This window comes from Fundulus heteroclitus, chromosome 2 (genome assembly GCF_011125445.2).
Source record: "Fundulus heteroclitus isolate FHET01 chromosome 2, MU-UCD_Fhet_4.1, whole genome shotgun sequence".
In the NCBI taxonomy this organism is placed as follows: Eukaryota; Metazoa; Chordata; class Actinopteri; order Cyprinodontiformes; family Fundulidae; genus Fundulus; species Fundulus heteroclitus.
Window position 1 is genome coordinate 39465183 of NC_046362.1, and position 22588 is coordinate 39487770.

At 46.5% G+C, this 22588-nt stretch overlaps 1 protein-coding gene across 1 annotated transcript in view; it reads right to left on the reverse strand.

Moving 5' to 3' along the window:
• LOC105931378 overlaps positions 1 to 22588 on the reverse strand; it is a 36204-nt gene extending 13616 nt beyond the window's left edge. Inside the window, 22 exon segments of the mRNA XM_036127184.1 lie at positions 66 to 219; positions 3094 to 3359; positions 3361 to 3775; positions 4021 to 4051; positions 4282 to 4460; positions 5303 to 5370; positions 8496 to 8549; positions 8634 to 8783; positions 8855 to 9254; positions 11846 to 11870; positions 11961 to 12036; positions 16014 to 16077; positions 16163 to 16269; positions 17789 to 17882; positions 17991 to 18015; positions 18452 to 18563; positions 18649 to 18668; positions 19705 to 19810; positions 19893 to 19938; positions 20019 to 20040; positions 21356 to 21437; positions 22481 to 22588. Coding sequence (XP_035983077.1) covers positions 66 to 219; positions 3094 to 3359; positions 3361 to 3775; positions 4021 to 4051; positions 4282 to 4460; positions 5303 to 5370; positions 8496 to 8549; positions 8634 to 8783; positions 8855 to 9254; positions 11846 to 11870; positions 11961 to 12036; positions 16014 to 16077; positions 16163 to 16269; positions 17789 to 17882; positions 17991 to 18015; positions 18452 to 18563; positions 18649 to 18668; positions 19705 to 19810; positions 19893 to 19938; positions 20019 to 20040; positions 21356 to 21436 — 2495 coding nt within the window. The 5' untranslated portion in view covers position 21437; positions 22481 to 22588.

Below are 22588 nucleotides of genomic sequence, written 5' to 3' on the forward strand. Positions count from 1 at the left end.
GCCCTAAAGATCTCCACATGAAGGCTCGGTGCCGCTGTCCGCCCTGCAGAGCGGCTGCTCCTCACCTCTGGCGGCCTCCTGCTGGGGCCACAGGGACAGTCAGGGTTGTAAGTTTGGGGTCCTGAGGGGTGAGGATGTGGGACGCGTCGCTCTGCTCCTCTCCTGCTCTCTGGTGGTCAACATCCTCTACGTTTACAGCTGGACGGAGGCTGAAGCTCTCTGGAGATTGTCACAAAGACAGTCGTTTCTATGGATGTTGGGACGTCACGCATAAAGACACATACAGGTGCTTCTTAGTAAACTGGAGCTTAGAAACATTTTAGAAACATTTTATAGAGTTATCAGACACAGCGTGATGTATTAAACAGGTTTATTTCTGTTAGTTTTGATGAGTCAGTAAAGAGAATACACTAGACTTTAAAACATGAAAACTCCTTTCTGTGTTATTTCATCTGTGTTGTAAATTGTTTTTTGTCGTCTAATGGTGGTGGTGAGCTGTCTGGACCTGACCAGAACCGCTGGTTTCTGCAGATTAAAGGTCGCCTCTGGGTTCATATTTATTGCCCCTTTTAAATAAAACCATAAAAACCTTCTGGCCTCCAGTTTAGTGAAATCCAGTTTCTCAGTAAATTACATTACATCAGACCAACAAATGATTTTAATCCAGAAATGTGGACCTGCAGAAGAGCAGGTCCAGGTTCTGTACGATGTCTGCCCTCAGAACCTCAGAACCTGGACTCCTTGTGCATGATTTCCTGCATCAGAGCCGCGTGGCATGGAGACCAGCCTGCGGTTCTGCTGAGGTGTTCTGGAGGTCCAGGTTCTGCTCTGAGATCTGCTGAGGTGTTCTGGAGGTCCAGGTTGCTGTAATAGAGACCTTCAGCTGGTCTGGACTGATGGTTCTGGTTTCTCTTCCTCCTCTGGACAGCAGCCCGTAGAACCTCTGGGTTCGGGTCAGACCCGGTTCCTGCTGTGACCACGGTGGTTAAAGCAGGTACTGGTACCTGCAGCGCGGGTCGGTACCAAACGTCTCCATGAAGCTTGTCAGCAGAAGGAAGCATGAAGAGCTCTAAAATGTCCTGGTAGACGCTGGCAGAACCCAGTGGACCAGAACCCAGTGGACCAGAACCAGCAGCTGGCTCCTCAAACTTCACAGTGGACCTCAGGAGTTCTGGTTCCGAGCCTCTCCACTCTTCCTCCAGATTTTTGGACACTGATTTCTTAATTAAATGAAAACTTTGGACATTGAGCAACTGTTTGTCGATGGTTCTGGTACTGGTTCTGGTTCAGGAGTGGCCGATGTTCTGGATGTGTCTGTGTGGTGGATCTTGAAGTTCTGAGTCCAGCTGGAGTTCAAACCTTGAGAACTTCCCCAGAACTCTTGAATGGTCTTTGGTCCAGAATCATCTGCAGGCTGCGGTTCTCCTGCTGCCGCTGCAGTTTTTCCTTCCACTCAACTTTCCATGACACAGACCTCCTGTGTGGACCTAACAGAACATCTCTGCATTCAAACCTTTGCTGTATCCTCTGAAAGGAGCTTTAAATAAAATGTATTATTAATTATTATTATTGTTCTGATGTAAGATTGTTCTTTCCTGAGAAACTGTACATTCTGGGTTTTATTCTCTGCGAGGCGGAATCATCAAAGTTAACAGAAAGATAAACTTGTCACTCTGAGTGGATCAGATGAGTTTCACAGTGTGAACAGAACTTCTAAACTAAATTACCTGTTCAGTGATGCGCTGGATGTGCCTGTGTGATACATAGAAGGCGTTAAGACAAGAAGTCCTGCAGGTTACAGGTGAAGCAGAGCGTAACGCGGCGCGGCGTGGCAGCAGCAGGACAGCAGAGATTTAGCAGGACCTACATCCAGTTAATGCGAGGCGATCCGTCAGTGAACTAGGACATGCAGGACGCCGGCCCAGACAACAGGAACCAGCTCATCTGCAGAGTCATCCCGTCTGCCTGACCTGCCCCCGTCTTTCTGCTCTGACAGGAGGGAGCGGGACGCCGCCACCTCCAGGACCAACAACCGGGCCAGAACCAGGCTGCTGCTCGTTCTCTTTAGTCACCAAACTACACGCTTAAACTTACATACAGCCGCCGTCAGAGTAGATGTTAGATTCATGTCAGGCTTTTAATGATTTAATGATTTTTACCACCAGATTCAAAGCTTTGTAGACCTAAAGCTTCCAGAACGGGCTGTGAAGGTTCTGGGATGGATTTTAACTGGACCTGGAGCGGTTCTGCTGGTGATCCTGGCTGCCTGCAGCTGGCTGATCCCTGGGGAAGGAGAACCGGCTTCTCTGCTGGTCCAGGTCATCCTGAACCAGCTAACCAGCTAACCAGGTTTATTTCCTCAGCGGAGGACAATATGGACCGACTGGTGACCCAAAAGAAGAACTGACCAACCTGGAGGATCTGATGGAATCTGACTTTGGAAAGAGCGTTGATGATGACGCGTTATGAACTGGAGCTATAGAAATAAAATTTTATTTAATTGAAAGTCCTGCTGTGGATGAAATATACCTGATTTTAACTGGATTAGTAATATTGACACAGTGGATTGCAGGAATTAAACCAGAATTATCACAGAAGAGATTTGTTACTCATTCTGGAAGAAATGATTCAAATAAATGATTAAAAGTTCAGAAGTGAGACGAGACTCATCTTCAACATCTGACAGCACCGTGTCTCTGCAGGTTAAACAACTATAAGACTAAATATGTTCTAGACATTTTAAATGGTGTTATGGGCGCTCTGTTTTATTTTAAATGGTGTTATAAGCGCTCTGTTTTATTTAAAATGGTGTTACAGACGCTCTGTTTTTTCCTGTTTCTCTTCCTGTCTTGTTGCAGGTTTTTACTGATTTTTTTCTGCTTTACTTATTCCTGTATGTCTATACCTAGACTTCTGCCTTAATGGTCTTGAGCTGCCAGCGCCTAAAGAGACAAACTGAGCTTGACTGAGAAAAGAAAACGCTTCGACACACAGACGTAAAACTCTGAGCTACAGCTGATCATCTCAGATGGCCTCCTGCCTGCTGGCAGTGGCTGAATTATCAGGAGCTAACGCCTTTTAGCACGGCTTCACCTGCAGGAGCGTCTGAGTCGTCTTCGATGAAGAAGGCTGGGTTGGAGAGGCCAGACAGCCGGCGGGGCAGCGGATGGAGCTGCTTGGATGGCGGGCTGGCGATGGGCGGCAGGCGGGGGTAGGAGGGCACGTTGGGCAGCTCGAGGGTGCTACCGCTAGGTGAGGAGGGGGAGGGGGAGCGAGAGCTCAGGTGAGGGTGAGGTGAGTGTTGCATGAGATGGTTCAGTTCTAAGTCCCTCTGCTTCTGCTGCTGTTGTTGTTTCTTAGGCATCTTGTGGCATAAGGCTGTTGAGGCGGTTGCGGATGTTTAGGAAGCTCTCCTGAGTTCGTCTGGGAAACTGAGACAGCTTCTGTGGGACGGTGGAGAGGCTGTGAGCGAGGCCGGACAGGCCGGGCCCCGGGGAAGCCTCCGCTCCTCTGGGCAGAAGCTCAGTGAGGGTCTGGGCGACGCTGCGTGGGACCTGCGTGAGCCGGATCTGGGAGAACTCGTGGCGTAGCTCAGGGGGCAGGGAGGGCAGGAGCCTGGTGACGTCAGAGAGCCGCGTGGGGAGCTTAGGCATGGGGGGGATTTTAGGAGGAGAGATGCCGTTCTCTTTGAAGAACGCGTTGATGTTGCCAAAGCACTCGGAGGTGGGAGGGAAGCGCATCAGGCAGTTCTTAAGCGAATCGCAGCTGACTGGAGCTAGAAAGGAGACAGGTGGATATGCAGGTAAATCAGGAAGCATGAAGGCAAGGCAGGACATGAGCATTACTGAATTAAACTGAATTATCAGGAAAAGAAGGTTAAAGTTGGTACTGATGAGCCTGCTGTCAGCAAACAGGAGACTGGTTCTGATTCTAAATTAAGCCATTTCTCTCTTCTCTTCAAAACGAAGGAATGAATCATCCACAGAGTTTAATGCATCTAAATAAGTCAGATTCCCATACCTCCACAGCCGTCACCAGAACCGTCTTCATCCTGCCAACAACACAACATTTAGGAGAAGCAAGAAACTTTACAATGAACATCATTTTATGTAGAAAAGATGATTCACTAGAGACTGGGGAATAAAGGATCTACTGTTGTGTTAAACAAATAACCAAAGCTCTTTTTGAGTTTGTCCTTTAGAGATGCCATGAAACCGCTGCGTCTCATTCATGCTCATTAAAGCAGATTATTAGTCGGCATTCTTGGAGCTTCAAACATACTTTTTCTGCAGCCTGCTCTGTGTTAGATGCTGCAGTGTCCTCGGCCTTCTGAGGCTGCTGGGTCACAGCCTCTGATCCGGCCTCCTGGTTCTTGGGATCCGGTTCTGGTGCTGGTTCTGACTCAGAATTCTTTGCTGGTGGTGGAGAGGTGGAGGTCTCCTGCTGCGGAGCGGGTGTTTCTGTGCAGGTGTAGAGTTTATAATGAACAGCAGATCCAGTGACGGAGGCCAGTCAGAGCTCATCATAGCACTGAAGCAGCTCTGGTGAAGGTCACTAATGATATTCTCATGGCCTCAGATAATGGACTTGTGTCTATACTTGTCCTGTTAGATCTCAGTGCAGCGTTTGATACAGTTGATCACAATATTCTCCTACAAAGACTTGAACATACTGTAGGGATTAAGGGGAAAGCATTAGGCTGGTTTAAATCTTATCTGTCAGACAGATTCCAATTTGTTCATGTTAATAATAAATCTTCCTCAAACTCTAGGGTCACCTGTGGAGTACCACAGGGTTCAGTCCTTGGACCAATTCTCTTTACTATATATATGCTTCCGATAGGCAAAATTATCAGACAGCATGGGATTAATTTCCACTGTTATGCTGATGACACTCAGCTATATTTATCCATAAATCCTGATGAATCCAATCAGTTACTTCGACTGCAGTCATGTCTTGATGACATCAAAAGCTGGATGACTTTAAATTTCCTGCATTTAAATTCTGACAAGACAGAAGTTGTAATCTTTGGACCAGTGTCCTTAAAAAATAAAGTTCTTAACCAATCACTTAATCTGGGTGGCATTAACTTGGCCTCTGGTAATAAAGTAAAAAATCTTGGTGTTGTTTTCGACCAAGACATGTCATTTAAATCCCATATTAAACAGGTTTCCAGGGTTATGTGGTGGTGTTAATATGTCTGGTGGATTTGATTGAATTTGACTTTGTAAAGTGCCTTTAGATGATTTGTGTTGTGAATATAAATCAAATGTAATTGAATTGCTTTGGTAGCCGCATCTACCTGCTTCCTTGATGGTTGTCTCCTCAGCTTCTGCTTCCGGCTCGTCCTGGACTAAAGTGTCTTCCTTTCTGCGGGACAGAACAGAAGATTCTGTCAGAGAAAGAACAAACCACATCTAACCGTGGGGGTATTGTCCAATGGGCCACCTGTACAGGTGACTGAAGCAGAACAATTGGTCCAACTCACATATCGGATTCCCTGTCTGTCAGAGTGTAACAATAACGCCCCTAATGGGGGCTTTTCTGTCCCTCAGCAGTGGGATCAGGGTGGATAGGGCTGAGATGTGGCTGCTGTTCACTGATTGGCCGAGGGGAAGGAGAAACCAGAAGGTTTTCTCAGTCCAGGGAAATGTTAAACTGAAGAGTGACGATATTAACATTAAGGACCAGCGTGAATGGAGTGGATCAGACCCAAATATCATTTTACTATCTATGACCCAGGCTGAAGGACCCAGGCTGAAGGAAACAAAAGAAAAGGGACCCTCAGCTTCCTACTGCAGACAGACTGGATTTAATAATCTGAATCAGATCCGTGGTTCAGTGAAGCGTTCTCTCATTTTACTCTGAAAGCTGTTTTGTCTCTAAAGAGGGTTTGGATCTAGAAGTTGTTCTCGGCCGCTGAAGGACCCCCGGTGTGGAGGAGCGGAGAGCAGCTACCCGCTCTGACGCAGCAGAACTAGCAGCTCCTCTCTGGATCAAACCCATAAACCCCAATCAGCGCAGACAGAAAATGATCCAGCCAATAAAATACGTTCACAGACCTGCAGGCAGACCCACTCTGTGGTTAATTTATTAGTTCAGGCTGATCTGGGATTCAGGTTTTCATCACAGTGGATTATTTGATCCTTTTAGACATTCTTGCATAGAAAATAATACAAACATTATTTGTAGATATTTTTTATTAATGGTTATATTTATTAACTTTTTTATTTTTTACGGTTCCTCTCAGATTTGTGTTAATGTTACACAGTAAAGGCTCAACAGCAGCAGCAGAGCCGGGCTGGAACTGTCAACAGAAGCCATGAAGAGACAGAGGGGAACAGTCCGGCAGCATAGAAGCTGTTTGTTGTAAATTACCTTTAAATAAATAAACTTAACTCATATAACAGAACATTCAGATAAATTAAATTAGCATTAACGTCATTTTCCAGTGTCCAATTTACAGAGTTAAACATTTTTTTAAACTATTAATATTAAACTTGAAAAAAAGGTCAAATTACCACAATTATTTCCAAAAAGGTCAAAGCTTTAATATGGAAGAGAGGACGGACAGATGGAGGGAGGAGCAGACATTTCCTGTTTCATCCGGACCCTGAACATGATAGATTCCATGTTTTCGGTATATTTCCCTGCTGTGACTGACTGAGTATTTAAATGGATGTTAACATGTAAATATTGGTATAGATGTAAAGATTACACGTTTTCTAATCCACAGTCCTGTTAGTGAAGCTTCAGGGCTAAACCCGGAAACAGTCCAGTGCCATCTATCAGCTCCGTAGTGCCTCCCAGGCTGAGGCCAGATCTATTTGACCAACGTCTATAATTCTAGAGTAAACTTTAACGACACTGTTCAGGTTACTTTGTTACTCGCAGATAAACTAAACCAACAGATAAAAGAAAAATTAGAATGTAGGAGTAAATGCAAACTCTAAGAATCCTCTAATTAACGGCAAAGGAACGGATTATGCAGGTAAACCCGCTGCTCTCCTTTTTCATGATAATATCTGCGTTTACGTTAAATTTCTATTTATCATCAAACACAGTTCCCAAGTATTTCATTACGTCAGAACTGTTTACTTCTTACTGAGGAGGTTTATTCAGGATATAGAAACAGATTCAGGCTCAGGTCAGCAGACTTCCTCTGCCGGCAAAACGCTAAACTAATCATCAGTTTATATGAAAATAAACTATTTTACTTGAATTAACCCTCATTTAACCAGAGACCGACGAGAAGAAATAAAGTAATAATTTGATGACTGTACCGTAAAGCAGCGCAGCGTTAACGTCGCTCACTGCTCGCGTCCTCTGACGGAGCTGGATGGTACCGTTAGTAATCCCGGGTCAGAGGTCCACCAGCATCAGAACCACAAACTGGACCGGGCAGCAGATTTGCCCCGGTTCATCATCATCATCTTCATCGCCATGTTGCTGTTTATCAGTCAGCGGCTGCAGGAGCTGGTCGCCGGGGCAACCGGTGGGAGGATGGTGGGGGGTGTTGCCAGGGGAAGCTGTGGTTGCTATGGCGCTGTGTTGTGATGCTGCCATGGCAACCCTGAGGGGATTTATCCTCGTGAGGAAGCTGCAGCCTCTAATGTCTGCTTTAGGCCTGGATTCACTGTTTGTTGGGATTCTGCTCACTTTCTTTAATTAGGAGGAAAGTGAAAAAGACTAAATGTTTTAATGGAGGATAGTTTTTACTTGGAAGCAAATCAGAAGCATTTCAGCTATTCCACAAACCTGGAAGAACCTTTATGGTTGCAAAGTTATTAGTTTTCACTCAGTGCTTTTGGGCAAAGTTTAAATTAAAAACAATTACTTTGAAAGAACCGTTGTTTTAAATCATCCGTAAAAAAAAAAAAAAAAACAGCCAGTCCCTGATAACTGACTCTGATTTTATTCAACTTAAAAACTGTGAAAAGGCAGCAGAAGACGAGGAATAAATCAAACTGTACAATTGGGTCAAAATATACAATAAAAAGTTTTTATGAGGAATTACTTTAAAATCTGGGTGGGTCTCCAGGTAACTCCTGCTTTGAATGAACCTATCAGAAGCTTTCAAAGCCGTGATGTCATCATCTGGGCTCATTTAAAACCAAACTAATCGTAGTTCATGTACCTTTAGAAATCCTCTTTAAACGAGTCATTAGTTTATCATCGGTTCCTTTTTATTCTGCTGATTTCCTCTCAAAGTCAAAATGTTTATTTGAATCTATTAGTTTAATTATAATTTTAGCTGTTTAAAGTCTGGGTAGCACATTAGCACCGGTAAAATTACTCGACTAAATTCAACAGACGGAAGAACAATATTCAGCGTGTCGGTAGTAAAAGGAAAAAGGTTTTCTGCTTGTGACTCAGGGGAGAAATTAAAAGGTGGGATTATTATTAATTAGTTAAAAGGTTTGAGACTTTAGAATGAGATAAACTCCGCCCTCGGCCCTGTGGGAGAACCTGCAGGCTCCTTCATGGGTACTTACTCTGGGTCCTCTCCTTGCTCCACCTTGCTGTCTCCTCCTGGTGCCTCCGGCAGCCTGGCAGCAGGAAACAACCATCGCGTTAAAAGGAAACTGTTCAGGCCAAATTACAGGAAGGCTCAGATGTGAAGGTGGTCCTACTCAGCCTCAGGCTCCTCCAGCAGCTCCTGGCTCTCCAGGGAGAGCTTGATGGAGGTTCCCTCACTGGTCAGCTGTCGGACCGCCATCTCTGCGGTCTGCCGGGCCACCTCCTCAGCCAGGCGGGCCATCTCCATGCGCTCCTGCAGCAGACTGGAGGGAGACGCCGTGTTACATGTAGGGCGTGCCAGAGGAAGCCGCTGGCCTTCCTGCTCCATCCTTACCGTTCCTCCATGGTGGCCAAAGCAACACCTTCAGCCTCCTTCTTGATGCTTTCAATAAACGGAGTCCAGCGGCCCGTCTGCGTCTCAGCGTCTTCCTGGGATGCTTTCGTAACGCTAACTAAAGATGGCGCCTCCAGGTTGGTGTCGGCGTTCCCCGGACCCTGTGCAGAGCTGGACTGTGTGTTTGCAGGCTCCTCCGTCTCCTCCATCTTCTCCGTCTCCTCCTTCTCCTCCTTCTCCTCCATCTTCTCCATCATCTTCTCCTCCTGCTGCTGCTGCGCTGGGACTGGCCCTGGACTCAGCTCTGCTGCAGCTCTGGTGGCATCTTCACACGTCTGCTGGCCCTCATTATCTGACTCCACGTCCTCCAGCACCATGTCAGGATTCAGTCTGGATGAAGCTACAGAAGATGTTAGATTGAGGAGAGGAAGGGAGAAGAAGAAGTTTTACTTTCTATTCTTTTCTGAGAATAATGCAGTCCAGTTTTTGGTGTGGATGTGCAGATTAATACTCTAATTCTTTTCATTTTCTCTGGTAAATTCATTGCAGGTTCTGGTAGAGAGGAGCTCCAGAGGAACAATAACAGGAGATTTCTGCTGAAACCCAGAGGAACTGGTTGCTGGGGCCGTTTCATACCAGCAGCATCTGCTTCATTATGGGCCGGTCAGATCTGTGCCCTGGCTTTTAACCAGAGTCTGTATTAATTTATGCAGGCTGGAGGTTTGACCGTCCCTGTGTCCCCGTTTCAACCAGCTGGTGAGATGAACCGATACCACTGAGAGGAATTAGACCCTCAGCCTGGAGCCTCCACCATGGTGAACAGGTAGATGGCTGGTAGAACGGCACTTTAACTAGTTGGTAGACCCCAAAGCTGTGGACTCAGCCATCTACAGCCTGACGGTGGTGGCAGCAGCCACAGCTGCCCTGGAACAGACTGACGGAGGCTGCCAGACATCGGACACAACAACTGAGACGGCTGGAGCAGGGGATCGAACCGGCAACCCACCGGTTACAGGACAACCTCTCTAACTGCTGCAGCGCTGTCGCCTCTAAGGCTCCACGGGTTCTACAGGTCCTGATGGTTTGGCTCTTCTTCTAGAACGTAGCACAGCGTCACGCTTGGAAAGCTGCTGATTAAACGCAGTTATTTAAAACGATGAGTTTTAAACCTGCAGTAATTTAAAATGAGTCTTAAACCTGCAGTTTAAACAGCTTCGGGACACGTTCACCGTTTGAATAAATTTGTTCTTTGGGCTTTTCTCTCAGTTCTGAAAATCCAATGAGGGATTTGAGCCAAATCGTTCTGCCTCTCAGAGAGAAACTACCTCACCTGCCAGCATTATTCTCTACAGGTCCACCAGCACCACTGCTTTAAGACGTACAGTGAGAAGAAAGTGTTTCAGTGCTGACGATAAATCCAGCTGCTGCACCAGGAACTATCTGAAGTACAAAGAACGCTTTCATTTTCAGATCCTGTTGAAGTGGGAAAGGTTTGTGGTTGTAAAAAGAGAAAAGATGGAGGAGGTGTGAGAATCTCTGCCAGGTTCTGTGGACCTCCTGCTGAAGATCAAATCCAGAGCAGGGAAACAGTTTGAGGAGGTTTGGAAACGTTCTCAGCTCTCATGGTGAGCTCAGAATCCCACTTCCTGCTTAATGGAGCAGATTATTTCTGCTGGATCATTGCTGGACACATCAGGAACCTGTTCTCCTGACCCGGTTCTGTTCTCCTGACCCGGTTCTGTTTTTCTGACCCGGTTCTGTTTTCCTGACCCGGTTCTGTTTTCATGACCCGGTTCTGTTCTCCTGACCCGGTTCTGTTCTGCTGGCCTGGTTCTGTTCTCCTGACCTGGTTCTGTTCTCCTGACCCGGTTCTGTTCTCCTGACCCGGTTCTGACAGCTTCATGTTTCATGCATCGTATAAACCGAGTCAGATCCTGGGCTTCCAAAGGCTTCACTGGAATAACTGGACCAGTACCAGGCTGTCATTGCATTCCTGGCTGCGGCCCGTTTAGAAGGCAGAACCAGCTGCACTAACAGCCTTTTATCACCATCTCAGTGAATAATTGTCACTCAGTCAACGTTTAGCTGCTGCGTCTGGATGAAAACCTGCTGAGGCGACCAGCTCACACCCTGAGCCCAGTCCCCCGGGGTTCTGGTACCGTTCCTCACCTGGGTCAGCAGAATCCTCTGAGGCGCCTGATAAATCTTTATCAAGCTTGATCAGACCTAAAATAAACTCCCGGTTCTCCAAACATGAATGCTTCTCCAGTAACGAGCCTTCAAGTTCAACTTTAATTCATTTCCTTACAACCAATCAGAACAGATACAGACTTACAGTGAAAGGCTTCCTGCTATACAACACAATTATCATAGCTGCCAATTAATATTTCAAGACATTCCAATAAAGACTTTTATATATAAATATCAAATGAAGCTACAAAAAATATACATAAATGGCAAATTCCTACATTTTTCTGTTGAACAGAAAATGTGCAAATATAAAACAACCGTAAGCAACAAAACATCTGGTTGTGCTAGAAATATTTCAGTGCAGGTTTTAGTTGCTTTATTAGTGATAAAACATCCATAATGACTGTCAGAGGACAGTGAGATGATGTTTAAAAGCTGCCTAATAGTCTGAGCTGAGCAGCTCCCAGTAACAACAGCTGTTCTGCCAGCATGTGTTCTGGTTCTGGTTCTGGTTCTATGTGTCTGTGGGAAGCAGAGCGTCCCCCAGCCGTCTCCTCCTGCTGTTTAAGGGGCTCGCAGCGCCTTCCCCCCTGAAACAGAAGGAGAAGAGGGACTGAGTTAGGCTCCGACCGGCCGACCAAAACACCGCCTCACAAACTAGAGGGGAGCACGAGATGGTCCAGAGAAGAACCGGCCGGCCCGGCTGGCTCACCTGGTGCCGCCCGTCACACTGAACTGTGGACTGGGCCCGTCAGCTACTGATCAGACTAAAGTACCACAGAGAACAGAACCTCCACTCACCTTTCTGCAGCACTTCAGTCGCACCCTGCCGCAAAAATCAGAAAAGAAATACAGGATCAGTCTCTGATGGTCGAAAGGTCCGAGTAACAAACCAATAGGAGAAATGAAGAAACACCTCAGCTTCATCTTTGGGTGGAAGAACAAGCTGAGGCATCCTCAGACCCAGTCCTGACACAAACCAGTCCACCACTCTGTGGAGACACAAAACAACCAAATGAAGACGCTCAGGTGGAATAATGCTGGTCAGAACTGGAGCACACCGTCTGTCTGAAGCGCAGATCTCTGCTGGAGGGCAGACACCAACGTCTGATCTGCTGGCAAAGCCTCTTCCAGCTGGGATCACAGCTAAATACGGTCCGTTTCAGTCATTATGGTGATAAATATGAGAACAAGACTCTATGGGGTCAGTTAGGCGCCATCGCTAAATACCTCGCTACTAGTCATGGTTGTTAAAACATAATAACCTTGATTTGGCAGTTTTATTGTGTGTATGATTCTGTATGTATTTTAGTCATTTTCTAATTAAATAAAAATACGTTTCGCTAGTCTAGCTAAAGAGATATTGAATGCTTGAATTATTTCTGTTAATAAATTATTATATTTTAAAGAGAAGTTGTCAAGCATTTATTGCATTTGTGTGCAGAGTTTGCTGTTTGGGAAGGCCGGAGTCTCGTCTTGGTGAGAGTTAGAGAGCGATGTAGAGGGAAGTGATTTATTCAGTAAATGAAACAGCAGAACAGGATTCAGGAACAGGACAGGATGGGTGGCATCATGGAGGAGTAAAGGCAACCAGGCTGAAGGTGAGGGAGCTCAAAACCGGTCATGAATAAACTACTAATATCTACAAGAACAGAAAGCTAACTAGCGACAGCAACAAGAATCAATAGAAAATCATAATTCCCTCAGCGGAGTCCAACTCTCACCGGAAACGAGTCCGACTTACTGCCGGCAATGCGGACCAGACTCTGACACCGGTCGTACAGAGACCTGACAGCCCTTATTAAAGGAGTACCCCCCACAGGATCCCTCGGGGGACACGGTCGAATGCCTTCTACAGATCCACAAAGCACATGTAGACTGGTTGGGAAAACTCCCATGCCCCCTCAAGAATCCTGCTGAGGGTCTAGAGCTGGTCCAGTGTTCCACGGCCAGGACGAAAACCACACTGCTCTTCCTGAATCCGAGATTCAACTATCCGACGGACCCTCCTTTCCAGAACCCCCGAATAGACCTTACCAGGGAGGCTTAAGAGTGTGATTCCTCTGTAGTTGGAACACACCCTCCGGTCCCCCTTTTTAAATAGGCCACAGCTCCAACTAGCCACCTCAACAATAGAGGCGTGGAACATGGTCCATTCAGACTCAATGTCCCCCGCCTCCCTCGGGACGTGTTCAAAGTTCTCCCGGAGGTGGGAGTTAAAGCTCCGCCTCACAGGGGACTCCGCCAGACGTTCTCCAAACCCTCACAGTACGTTTGGGCCTGCCAGGTCTGACCAGCTTCCCCCCCCGCCATCGGAGCCAACTCACCACCAGGTAGTGGTCGGTGGAGAGCTCCGCCCCTCTCTTCACCTGAGTGTCCAAGACATACGGCCGCAGATCAGATGAAACGACAACAAAGTCGATCATTGAACTACGGCCCTTATGCATGCATAATGTCATATGATCAAAGGTCATGTGACATTAAATAACATTCATGTATTTAAATGCACAGCGGCTTCTTCTCATCCAACAGAAACAGAGGTCCATGATCAAGTACTCAGAGCTCACCTTTGGCCTCATCCACTGAGTACACAGCCCACAGGTCTCCTGTCATCGTTGCATTAATCAGGTGATCGTTCTGCCGGTCGTCTCTAAGCAAAGGTGTTGCCTGTTCTGTTTTCAGATGATCAGCCTCCTGCAGGCCTTCTTTATCCTGTAGCCATCCATAAACGTCCTTGCTCCCAGACTGCCTTGACTTTACTGGGTTGACTTCATCCAGGCGTTCTACCACCATTCTTACCATCGTATGTCGCTTTTCTAAAGCATGTCACCTTGATCCTCTCAGAAAATCTCTTCAATCAAAAGAACTCATCTTCTAGTCGAACATGTTGTCAAACTCCAAGGAACACCCCTTGAGATGTTGTCCGGCACCGCCTTAGGAACTGAGGTCGTCCTCAGCTCTGGGTTTCATCTCAAACCAATGAACCAGGAACCTGGAGGAACGTTACACTGTCTCCACACGTCTAGTCCGTCTTCCTGGAGCTGAATGTCCTCACAATAATCACATCTCCTCTGGTACTGGACTTAGTCCTGCTGGGTCATCTCTGGACTACCAACCTCCACTTTTTCCTTCCAATGAACACAATTTCTCAGTTCAACACCACCTTTGCAGATGCAAACACACCTGAACTCCATCGCTGCCCCCAACCGTACCACTGAAATGGATTGCCGTCTCCACTCCACTGGTCAGAAAGCCTGGCTCTCCACCAGGACATTAACCTCAATGCTTCCTGTAAAACATTTTCTCTAAGGTACTTAGATTCTCTGAGGCTGAATCCATTCTCAGCCTCACTGCCATCTGCCTCAAACCTCCTTCTGGTCTGAAGCTCCGTCTGTATTCCATGTTGTGGTGATCAAACCTGTACTACCTCGTACTTCCTGCCCCCTTCCAGCCCCACCAGCCCTGGGACATTGCTGTGGGGAATATTAACGGACATCCATATCCTGGATGTCTGCTGATGGGGCAGAGAGCTTCCAGTATGACAGGGAGCAGTATGGTCTGCAGGACAGTTCATGGACATCTTGCGCTGTCATTCCAGATGACACCAGAAACTTTGAGACTTCCCGTCCGTAGGGTCTTCCACGCCACCAGGTGGCGCCTCTCAGTGGAGCGTATTGCCACGTTGTATATGTGAGAGTCTTCCTGAACAGCTGGAAGCTTGGCTGACTGGTGCTGCAGGACGATCACCTGATGATGTTGGTAGAGTCAAGCTCCCTGTGATCATGAGAACTGTGTTCCTTGTGATTCCAGAAGTTCTTGGTGGCGGTTACCTACCTCAGCTCATCTTACCTTGGTGCTTTAAGGTTAAAGTCGCCTCTGCTCTCCAGCTCTCTGGTCACTCCCTCCAAACAGCCGAGAACTCACCGGCTCAAGCGTCTGTGAAATCCTCCTGAAACACAAGAACCGCTCCACAGTCTCACCTCCAGAAACCACCAGGACCTTCCTCTTCCTCTCACAGCTTTTATAAACCTGTAGTGAATTACGTCCAGCTTCTCTCCTCCAGTTCAGTTGAACTCCTCACCTCCTCTAGATGTTCCTCTCCCCTTTCAGAACCGCAGAACCTCTCAGGTTTCAGACGCTTTCTAGTCCCGCTCAGAAGTTACTATTCTCCCAGAATGTTTGTCATTCAGAGTGATTGATTTGTGAAGCCTGAATTACTGTTATATTTATTTTAATGGTTCTGGTTGTATTCAGATGTTTGTATGAATGAAATCTACCTACAGGTAATAACGTAACTGTGAACCTTCTTCCTCTATAGTCTAATTAGCAGCTTAACACATTTATTCCTGCAGAAAAGTAAATGTGAATTAAAACTAGTTTTTGTTCTGAAGGACAGAACAGAGAAACTAACTCAGTATTTCTGAGCTTTGCTCGTTTACATGCGTCCCTGCAGAAGCTTGTGAGCTACAGATAGAAATCTGTTTGGTATGAGGAGGTGAACATCTAAACCATCCAGGGTGGTGTGATGATCGGGGTTTCCTGAAATCATGTTGTAAGGGCTGTTTTTGTTTTTTTCTGCTGCTTCTTTTTCTCGTGTGTTGCTTGAAATGGGCCCCTGACTTTGTCCCACCTCAGCCATACCTCATAAGTCAGCAGTTCTGAGAACTTACCTTGTGCAAATAGTGATAAAAATGTTCTGTCTGAAATTATGAAAGAAATGTTCATGTTTGTCGTGTGAAAAACTTTGATCAGTTGGTCTGACTGATATCAGAGCTGTAGCACTGATGGAGGCTGTGCTGCAGAAGCAGACGTGAAGTTCCTGCAGACCAACCTGGTCCTCTGAGAACATCATGTTCTCTGCACAGCTTCATGGAACTCCATGGAGTAACTGAGATCTCCTGAGTCAGGTAATATGAACAGCAAATAGGGCCTGGATACATTGTGTCCCAAATGTTTCAAAAAGACCTACCCAGAAGCCCTGCTTTCCGTGTCCAGTGAGATTCCACTGAGAGATTCAGGTGGAGGAGACAGAACTGCAGATGAGAGAAAACGAACATCCATCAACAGTGGAGACTAAAAAACTGCCCTCAGTGCCGCTGAAGCGTTAGAAATGTGTACCTTTGTCCAAAGACGAGTGTGAGGCTTTTGCTGGAGGTTCTGTAGGAACGCCACCAGGGGGCGGAATCACTGGCTGAGGGATGATCTGCTTTATCCAGTTCACCACTCTGCAGTGAAGAAGAAGAAAGTCTGGTAAAACATTCACGGCCATGACTGCAGTCAGCCATGGAAACATTAGGGCAGTGGTTCTGAATTGGTCTGGCTTATGGACCCACCGGGGGGGGGGGGGGGGGTTTCTGCGTTAGGGTTCGTATGTCAGCTGCAGTCAGGAGGCGCAGACTAATTCAGGCTAAAACCGACATTCACAGTTCACCAGAACACCAACAACCAAACTCAGCAGATCAGAACTGGAGTTTACCGTATTTTTCAGACTATAAGGGAAACTTATGTTCCTTAAATCTTCTCACATATTTAAGTATAATCCGGCGCGCCTTATATGTGATTACTGACCGATTTTATGTGGAACAATGCGCTCATAAATGTGTTAAAATGTGTAAGTACGACTCTGGTTAGCAACACAGCCGCTCTGCTAAATGGATATTAGGAGCATTACGGTACACTGTGTCACTACCTGAGGACCCCTGAGCTGTCAATCAGACTGCCTGACTGTAATGTCTAAACTAGAAGTGCATTCATGTAAGGCCCCCACATACTCGGGTGTATTTCACTCTGCAGAGGTCCGTGCATACAGGTACATGCAGAGCTAAAGTTTTACGACTTCTCAGAGGCAAGAAGTCTTTACATCAAACTGTTTTATCTGTGACACTGAGCTTGATGCACTGAGCTGCTCCCAGCAGGCGGTCTGCAGGACGCAGCATCAGTCCCTCTGTTCTCACTGACAGGTGGGAGTCTGCTGAAAAAACCAACGGCTCTACGTGCTCAGCTAGCTAATCGCACATCTGACCATCCGCTCCACCGCTTCATTCCCACAAGAAATGTAGGCGACACTACGATGGACTATGAAGGTAAAACGTCCACAGAGATTCAGCGTGGAGTCTGCCAAGCTCACAGTATGCGCACAGTACGCCGAGTATGTGGGAGCCTTTAGGAGTACGCGCCCAGAGTACGCGCTAGCATCAATAAACCTAGTAAGTTCATTCAATATAAAAGTTTATTTTGGCCTGATGTTAGAAACAGGGCAGTGTAGTCCAGCTACTCTGTCCCCCTGACAGAGATGATAGAGAGCTGTGGACGTGGAGGAGTGATGTTACACACTAGGGAAGAATATTTAGTGCGCTTTATGGTCTGAAAAATACGGTTCATCCTTTATGAAATAAAACGATGTTAAAAATACACGTAATTCTCTGACTTCCTCGGTCGATCTGGCAGCTGTGTCCACTGTGCAGCTTTTCTATGAAGACTCGTTAGAGTCAGGAATCAGCAGCCAGTTTAATCATTATTGCTTATAAGCAATTATAAAATGTATTGAAAGAATTTCAAATGGTTTAGAGTTTTAAACATGAAAGATTTCTCATTCTTTTGAATTTGAAATATAAAATAAGCCCTTGAGGGCCCCCTACAGGCCTGGGCCGATCAGCTTGGTTTTCATATGCCTTGGGCCGGCCCTGACTGCAGTACGGACCAACAGCGGCGTTATGCATGAAAGGTGGAGGCGGGCGCACTTACTTAGGAGGAAACTGGGGAGTCACAGTCTCCGCCTCCGACTCTTCATCCTCGGACACTACATCCACCACAGGGATGTGAGGAAGAGGATCATAATCTGTATTTTGAACAAGTGGCACACGTCCAGTTAGAACAACAAATCCTCCGTCTCTAATTATGAGATCATTTCTGTCTGATTCAAAGAGTTTTGGTACTAAGAGCATACCTGGTAATGTTGCCACCTCATACACCTGTAACCACAGGAAGCACCAGAAGTAGAAAAATGCATGTGAGAGTTTCTTCATAACATCTTCTGGTATTGTTTTGGTCTAGCTTTGTTATAAAAATAACTCAAACTGGGCTCAATATACTTGATTTTTAATCCTATCCTGACCGATTAAACAAGAGATTCTCAAACGGTGAGGTGCGCCCCCTAGGGGGACCTGAGAGAGGAGCAGGGAGCTTTTTAAAGTGTTATGAATGTTTTTAGTTTAGTAGATGTTGGGCATTACTGGAGCGACCAGGCTGGTTTGATTTTGTGAAGCCCGGTTTGTGAGGCCGGGACCAGGATAAGCTCGTTAAATCCTTAATGACCTTAATCTCTGAACATGATCAGCCTCATTGACCTGTGGGGCTTCAGTCAAACGTCACACATGGACGGTTCGTCCTCCCACACAGATCTCTCACCTCAGTGTGCTCCTCTGTGGTGTTCTGGGTCTCCGTCACCTCTCTGTATTTCTCCTCAGGCTGAGGCAGAACCTTGGTTAGACCCTGAGTGACCCAGCCCATCACGCCCGTCCTGACAGACAGACAGCCGTAACGTCACTTTTCATTCTCTGCCTGTATTAAATATCATGTAATCAGGGTTTGCTTTACTATGGTACCTGTCTCCATCCTCTCCTGACTGGAGAGCAGAAAAGACAAAAAGTACACAACGTCATAAACTTTTAATCATAATAATCATCCACTATTACCATCTAACATAGAAAGTACTCCTGGGTCAATGTGAGCTTCTGTGCTTTCTGTGTCTCTGCTCTGTCTTCTCTAACATAGAAAGTACTCCTGGGTCAATGTGAGCTTCTGAGCTTTCTGTGTCTCTGCTCTGTCTTCTCTAACATAGAAAGTATTCCTGGGTCAATGTGAGCTTCTGAGCTTTCTGTGTCTCTGCTCTGTCTTCTCTAACATAGAAAGTACTCCTGGGTCAATGTGAGCTTCTGAGCTTTCTGTGTCTCTGCTCTGTCTTCTCTAACATAGAAAGTACCCCTGGGTCAATGTGAGCTTCTGAGCTTTCTGTGTCTCTGCTCTGTCTTCTCTACCATAGAAAGTACTCCTGGGTCAATGTGAGCTTCTGAGCTTTCTTTGTCTCTGCTCTGTCTTCTCTAACATAGAAAGTACTCCTGGGTCAATGTGAGCTTCTGAGCTTTCTGTGTCTCTGCTCTGTCTTCTCTAAGCCCCAGTGGGTGGAGGCAGATGAGCGTTCACACTGAGCCTGGTTCTGGTTCTGCTGGAGGTTCTCCTCCCTGTTAAAGGGGAGTTTTCCTCTCCACTGTCGCTTCATGCATGCTCAGTATGAGGGATTGCTGCAAAGCCATCAACAATGCAGACGACTGTCCACTGTGGCTCTACGCTCTTTCAGGAGGAGTGAATGCTGCTTGGAGAGACTTGATGCAACCTGCTGGGTTTCCTTAGAGAGGAAACTTTCTCACCAACCTGGAGGATCTGATGGAAGCTGACTTTGGAAAGAAGCTTTTGCTCTTTGATGTGATGCTAATTGGTGCTATAGAGATAAAAGTCATTTAATGTGTATCATCTGGTCAGGTCAGAACCCTTCCATGATGACTAAACGTCTTCAGCAGTGACTCCTCCACTAACTTCTCCTGCTCCAGCCAAACGTGGGCAGCATGTAGCAGGAAAGTGAACCGTTGGTTCTGGTTACTGACCCTGGGATCTGCGTTGGAGCCCTTGAGCAGAGGAGATCCAGGAGGTTGGGGCAGAGCGCTGACGAAGCCGTTGGACAGCCAGCCAATGACTCCACTGTTGCTCTGACTGTGGGAGACGAGACACGGGTCAGAACTTCAAACGCGTGTCTCTGAATCCCATGAAGGAAGCTGCTGCAGAAAGACTTTACCCGTCCTCTGAACCGTCCTCCGGGCTTTTCACAGACGCATTCTTAACTGCAAAGTGTCAAACAATGAAAGTGAGGGAATTATTTAGGCTGGGAGTAAAACGTGAAAGAAGCTGCAGAGATCCTCACCTTCCTTGTTCTTCACAGGCTCCTCAACGGTTGAAGATGATAAGAGAGAATCAGAGAAACAAAGTCAAGTTAAACTACGTTTCACTTAAAGGAGCCAGAACCTAAAGCTAAACCTTCATCGGGTCTGGAGCCGCCGGTTGAATCTTTTTAGTTTAATCTATGAAGAATGTCGACTCTGACCAGTTTTCTGGTTCTTACGGTCAGGACTGTTCTCCGACCCAGAGGGAGTTCTGGTTCTTCAGCAGCTGAACGTTATCCTGATCTGAACGTTTCACACTAAAGACGTCTTTCAGTCTGGATCAGGATCTCATTTAGGAGGAATCTCTTATTTTGAGCTTAAATTAAACCCTAATTAGTGAACTTTAATTAGTGTTGCTCTCTGAATTGTGACATCTTGAATAGGAAAACAGCTCCAGGCAGAAAGTTTTTATTAATTTATTATTATTTTATCTGCCAGGATATTATATTTTATTTATTAAATATTTTCAGATCGCTCCATGAATCCAAACATTGAGGTAAAAACTTTGGCAGAACCTGGTCTTCCTATTGGCTGACTGATACGGCGGTCAGCCAAACGTCCTTTTTTGATTGGCTCATCGGGTCGTCATGACAACCCCCCAGCTCAGTTCTGATAGAGGAAAACAGAACCAATGGACCAGAACCAAGCTAAATCCTGAAGACTGATGCGCTCCAGAGGTTTGGTTCTGATTAGTGTTCTGGCTTGTCCTTGGCCGGGTTCTGTTAGTATGAGCTGTCTTTGCATCACCTGGTTCTGCTGGGATAGCAGGAACCGGTACCAGGAGGGACCAGCACCGACATGAGCTTCACGTAGTCAGAACCGGCGCTGGAGCCAGAACCACCGAGCAGAACCGCCAGTGGTTCAGAGGAAATAACCCACCGGTTCTGATTCTGGGATTCTGGTGCTGGCGGATCAGGAGGCGGTTCTGAAGTGAAACCCGTTTAATAATTTAATGAACTTTAATTTTCCGTTTCATTTCTTTCAGGAACTGCTTTCTGCTCCTGGTTGGTTGTTTTTATCACTTCCTGTCTGAGTTTAATATTTATTTTGAAACCTGCATAATTAATAGAAATGATTCTTAATAATGTTAATGATTAATTAGCATTGTTTTTTCTTCTGATTAAAGTTTATTCACATTGTTTTTGTTTAATAAACTGCAGATCATTCGTACTGCAGCTGATTTATTGCCTGTCTGATCATTTAACAGCAGCAGACCGACGCGTTGAATCCAGCAGTCTGACGGCTGCAAAGGAACCGAATCTTTTCCAGGAACTGGTCTAAGACTTTGGCTCAGTAGGGTGAATAATTAGGTTCTTACAGCAGCAGCGGTCCTGGCAGCTTCAGCCGCTCCTGGAGCTTCAGCAGGTTGAGGAACCACTTTCACCACCCAGTTAAACATCCTGCCCAACAAACAGAATATTCATAGTTAGCACAAATATGAACAGGTTTCTGGTGTCCTCGTTAAAGCAGAGCCATCACGCGCCCCTGACCCGAGAACCAAAGTCTGATGACGGATGTCGTTCTTTTTATCTCCAAAAAAGACTCAAACATTTCTCAGTTATTTCAAAGTCTTGGTGCTCTAGCTGGAGCTGAGAGAACCCCGCAGACAGCAACAGTTAGAAAGCAGAGAGGTAAGCTTGTTCAGATCGCAGAGCTCCGTAAGCTGCTTTACCAGGAAGCTCCACAGGTGGGAGATGATCCACGCAGTTCAAAGCAGCCACCATCAGCCAGCAGGAGGCCACTTTAGCCTCAAGACCCACAGCATCAGAGCCAGTCTGCAATAAAGCAACGATCCTGGCTGAAGCTTCATCGTCCTGTCAGGACAATCCACCTCAGCAAGCAGGACATCCTGAGGCCTGTAGCTCCACCCTGCTGCCTCCACTCTGCTGCCTCCAGCCTGCTGCCTCCACCTGCTGCAGGCGGAGCTGGAGCCCCGAGGCGGCTGAAGGATGGAGCTGCTCTGTGGTGATGAAAACTCATCCATGGGGGCCGGTGACATTAAAGGCACATTCAGTTGGAGCCTTTCAGTTAAACAACGTTTGTTTCCTGAGCAGAGAGAACACTATGAACCCAACCAGCAGGAACCAATCAGTGCAGAATGACTAAAGTTTCTGTGACAGTTTTTCTACAAATATCACAACTTCTTCCTTTGTGAGGAGGTCAGACGGGTCACTTCCTAAGGCCGGGATAAGTTCTCATCTCGGCAGTGATCACCTCAGACCTGCTGCAAACCGCTTCAGATGATTCCTTCACAGACAGTCGGGTCAAACTGTTTGCATCCCGTCATCAGATCAGTTCAGCAAATGCTTCAATGCTGCATTTCCATCCTTCCTAATTCTGCACACAACAATCAGAGAACTGACCTCTAATCAGCTGCGAGGTTTAAAGTTCAGATTTCTCTCTCGAATCCTCCGTCATTTTGTGCACTAGCTAGTTTCCTTACCTGTGAAGCTACAGGCGGTGGTGCATGCCGATGGTGTGGAGACGTGGCGCAGCCTGCACCGATCTGCTGGGATCTCCCTGGCTGCTGCCTGCAGGGAGCTAACAGGAT